The 4,559-nt window shown below is 31.2% G+C and overlaps 1 protein-coding gene across 1 annotated transcript; it reads right to left on the minus strand.

Annotated features, from left to right (window-relative positions):
- Nucleotides 1–1,444: 1,444 nt before the first annotated feature.
- Nucleotides 1,445–4,294, minus strand: LOC120113423 (probable pectinesterase 68). The gene is made up of 5 exons (XM_039134600.1): nucleotides 3,978–4,294; nucleotides 3,716–3,905; nucleotides 3,249–3,455; nucleotides 1,947–2,185; nucleotides 1,445–1,656 (listed from the first exon to the last, which is right to left on the minus strand). The coding sequence occupies exons 1-5, from the start codon at nucleotides 4,259–4,261 to the stop codon at nucleotides 1,509–1,511; spliced, it is 1,068 nt and encodes a 355-aa protein (XP_038990531.1). The 5' UTR covers nucleotides 4,262–4,294; the 3' UTR covers nucleotides 1,445–1,508.
- Between the last annotated feature and the right edge of the window lie 265 nt (nucleotides 4,295–4,559).

The following is a 4,559-nucleotide window of genomic DNA, read 5'->3' on the forward strand; positions in this document are numbered from 1 at the left end:
CCGGTGGAGTCTTATTTAATTGTATCAATAGGTATTTTCTGCATACCCTGTGGGTTAAAGGAGCTATATATATATATATATATATATATATATTCCTTTTTTTTTTTGGGTTACTAGAAAGAAAGAAATGCCCTGAGCAGTCATCATTTGTACAGCATTTGTTCATTTGTTGAGAAATATGATAAAATGTCATAAAGGAATCCCCCAAGGGGATATTTGTTTGACCCCTCATCTTTTTTATGGGAATTAAATGTATTTATTTTCTTTTTACTGCTCAATCGGTTTGGTTGATTTTTAAAAAAAATTGTATATATTTACACCATAAATGATTCATTTCGATATTATTTTCTTTATTATACTTTTTAAAAAGTATATAGATTCGAAAATCATTTTAGTAATTAGAAGTAATTGTCGATATGATAGTTTAGGAATTGATATAATATATGTACGTTATCTATTCCAGGGAAATAATTAAAAAAAACACTATTACAATATTTTAGTTTGTTTTTTAGGTTTAAATTTGTATTTTGCTTTTAATATTTTGATTAGACTCGGTGGGATTTTCCCCAAGGCAATAAATGCTTATATCTTTGTAAGATTTAAAAGGATAATAATAATTTTTTAAACATTGTAGCAATTTGGTTCGTATACTATATAAATTCTAAATGAGTATTTAATAGAAGTATCTAAATTTTTGCTTGGATGTTGATTAAAATTGAGGGTAAATTATCCATATGATCACTAAATTATTGTCTTTTTTTCATTTTATTTATTGATTTTAATTTTTTATCAATTCAGACTATTTAACAAAAGAATTGATGTGATAGTTAATAAAATTAACATAATTATGCATTTAGCACTTAATATTTATATATTTTATCAATTTATAAAAAATTAAGGCTGTCGTTTGTGAAGAGCTCTGCTCTTCTCCTTCTGGGTTAAACAATAGCTTGGGAAGCTTTGGTTGTGCCACTGAAATGGCTGATATCAAAACAGCAGCTACAGCAAGGTCTTCAATGGATTCGGTGTCATCGGTTTCGGGTAGTTGGGTTGTTTTGCAAGAGAACCATAAGGTTGTTTTCCAGGAGAACCATAAGCATCGAGCTGTGGATTTACAAATGATTGGTGAGGAAAACAGATAAAAAGAAAAAAAAACGTGATATATTAATTTAGTCATAATTTTAATTAAATTTAATAAAATTTTCATCAAATTAATGACACAAGTCACTTAACCAATTGTTTTTACGATCAAGATACTTAAAATGATAATATTCATAATATTAAGTACTTGGATTAACCGAAAAAAGTTTAGATACCTAATTAGAAGAAGAGGTATCGTTAGAACACCTTTTTTATATTAAACCTAAAAAACATTGAAAGAATGAATTGAACAAATAGTGCATATATTACAATACGGTGTGCTTGCTAAACAATGAATTGAATCAATGAAATTTGAAGGGAAAAAAACAAGATGATTAGAGTATATAAGATGATAGTGAGTGTTGGGGCTAAGCATCTGATGGTGCGATCCAGTGTCTTCCATTCACAAAACTCTTAGCCAAAAATGGATGGGCTGTCTCAAAATCTAACTCCCTGTCCCTTGATACCGTCGCTGCTCCAGGACCCCAACATTTATACACTCCAAAGAAGACTGTCCTGCAACCAATTATTTTTCTTATATAAGCTCATACCTTCGTTCCAATTTTAAATTTTCTAAAAACCCGGTAAAAGAAAATTTGCTTCTTCTCCAAGGTTTTAGATTTGAGTAATTGTGTCTACAAAATATGTACGTTATCAATTGGTTAATAAAATTTTAAATAAATATCATCTCATAATCACTTCAGATTATTAAAAATAAAAAATTAACCTTAAAATTTGGACATTTCAAGTATTTGTTTAAGTCAATCATAAATTAAACCAGGGTATAATGAGTTGTTAAAACATACTTGTTGTTGTTGTTAACATGGCCCCAGTCGTCCCAGCCACCGTGAGCGACGAGGTCATCGAAGTAAGTATAAGCGTAGACAATCCTCGAGTATTGACCCATGGCCCGACCCACATAAATCGGACCAGTACCCGTCACAGTACAGTTCACAAATGCGAACCCTGTCTTCTCATCTGCTCTGTTTCTGTCATGGGCCCCTATGGATCCGAATCTTGTTGCTATTGAGTGTACCTCACAATCCTGCACTAACCAATTTCAACCTATATCAAAATATCAAATTCAATGATAAAAGAGCGATTATATGATAATATATGTTTATATATTTTTTAATTATTTGATAATATATACACACCCTGAAAACGTAACTGTTTGAATCCGAAATCTCTATAAATAATAACATTTTCTTTTATTATTGATGTCATTTGATAGGAAGTGATTAAGAGAAAAGTTATATTTCCTAAAAGTACCGAGTTTAAATAATTGAGTATGCGAATGTGTGTTTTTAATAACTATCTTTTTTTTAACATATATTATTTTATAATTATAGAAAATTATTAAAAATATAATAAAAAATAGCAAAAATCAATGAAGAATTCTAAAATCAGAATTCATCCGAACATAAATTTGATGTGATACTGAGTCAACCCATTAAATATTAGAGGATGAGGGCTGTTTTGGAAAGTGGGCAGCACTACTTTCTAACACACAAAAAGCTCTCTTCCTTTTCCAATCCTTCATGGATAAGATTTGGTACAGAAGAACGTAAAGTCCTTTTTATTTGCCAACTTGGCTCACATTTCAAATTCAGAATAGTCACGACAAACCCTATCCCTATTCCCTCGACACTAATAAATGCTCTCTCCCTCTCATATCGATTATGGATATAGTTTTAGAAAATATATTTAATTAAAAAAAATTAAATTTATCTTTAAATTTTTTTTGATAGATTTAATAAAATTTATTTGATAATTATAAAAGAATATGACATACAAAAGTAAATATATATATATATATATATATATATAAGTGTTGTTGTTTATTGATTTTTTTAATAGAATATTTTAAATGATATGATTTTAAAAATAAAAAAGACAAATTTAATGATACAGAAAAATTAATAAATAACAGTATATATTCTTAAAATTTATATTAACTTTAGTGGTTAGAAAAGATATTAGGTCTTAAATTAGAATAATTATATTTGGAAGATATATATATACATTATCATTGGTTAAAAAAAATCTGAACAATATTACATTATAATCGTCTTACACTATTAATTTATATATATATACATTCTTACCTTGTACATGGAACGGCCGTTGCCAAAGATGAAGTCGATTGAGCCCTCAATATAACATTGTTTGAAGTAATGACGACCAGCATCGTCGCAGAGAGTATCTTGCGCACCGTAGAATCCACAGCCCGAAAAATAAGCCTTGTCCCCCGATATCCGGAACGCCACTGCTTGCCATCCTTGCATTCCCGGCTTCGGTGCCGGTGCTGTATTCTGCCATTTTATACACCAAAATTATAAATATGCAACATTTATTTGTTTGAAGATTCTTAATCATCATATAATGAACACTCTTATATGTTGTGTTTAAATTCAAAATCTCTAAAGATGACAATTATTTTTTAACCACAGACATTATTTATTTCGTAAAATCAGAATCGACCTCTTTAGCATGGTTATCAAATGAATTATCTTATCGGTTGTACGGTGCTTAATAATATATGTTTGACATATACATAATATTCCGTATTTACCTTGAAGCTGATATTTCTGGCAGAGAAATAATTAGCATATACAGTGACGGAAGCAGTTCGATAAGTACGCAACTGTTGCCCGTTGGCCCCACGATCACAGGCTCTGTCATGCCACTCTACGAACGTCGACTCTCTGCCACCACCTTGAAACGTTATGTATGGCTTTGTCTCCGGCACCACCACCTTCTCTCTGCACCGCCGCCACATTTTCAGCAAAAGTTATGCTTACATAAGCGAAACAAAAAAAAAAACAAATTATTACACGTAATTTCCCGGGCTGATTTGAATCAGAACATTCTTCCTATTATTCTCCGGGACTGCATCAACAGCATCTTGGACTGACCGGAAATGACCCGACCCTTTAATATCGACAGTAATCAACCGGTGGCCGATGGGTCCGATCCATATATGGTTGTGCTTCGTTGTGTTCGTATTAGAAGAAGTATTTGCGTTGACGACTGAGCTTGTTGCTAATAACGGTGGGGCAAGACATAGGAAAAAACACACGTGGAATAATAGCAAAGAACTCAAAGAAGAAGACTCCATTAAAATAGCACTAAGAACTCATAAGAAACGATGAAGAAAGAGTGAGATAATATTATTTTGTGTTCAAGTATATATATATAGTACTGTAAGCAAGTGAGATAATCAAAATTCGGGGTGTTTGCAATTGCAACGGTCATTTATCTTGTTCTTCCTTGGCTCGTAGGTGTTGGCTGCAATTGTGGGGTTGGCGTTGCATTATCTCTCTACCAACGAGTATATGTTCCTCATTTTTGTCATTTTTCGACATAGATTTGCTTCTTCTTTATTCATTCCAAATTTCGGTTTCTAGATTTTCATT

The sequence above is a fragment of the Hibiscus syriacus genome, unplaced genomic scaffold (assembly GCF_006381635.1).
Source record: "Hibiscus syriacus cultivar Baekdansim isolate YM2019G1 unplaced genomic scaffold, ASM638163v2 tig00110206_pilon, whole genome shotgun sequence".
In the NCBI taxonomy this organism is placed as follows: domain Eukaryota; kingdom Viridiplantae; phylum Streptophyta; class Magnoliopsida; order Malvales; family Malvaceae; genus Hibiscus; species Hibiscus syriacus.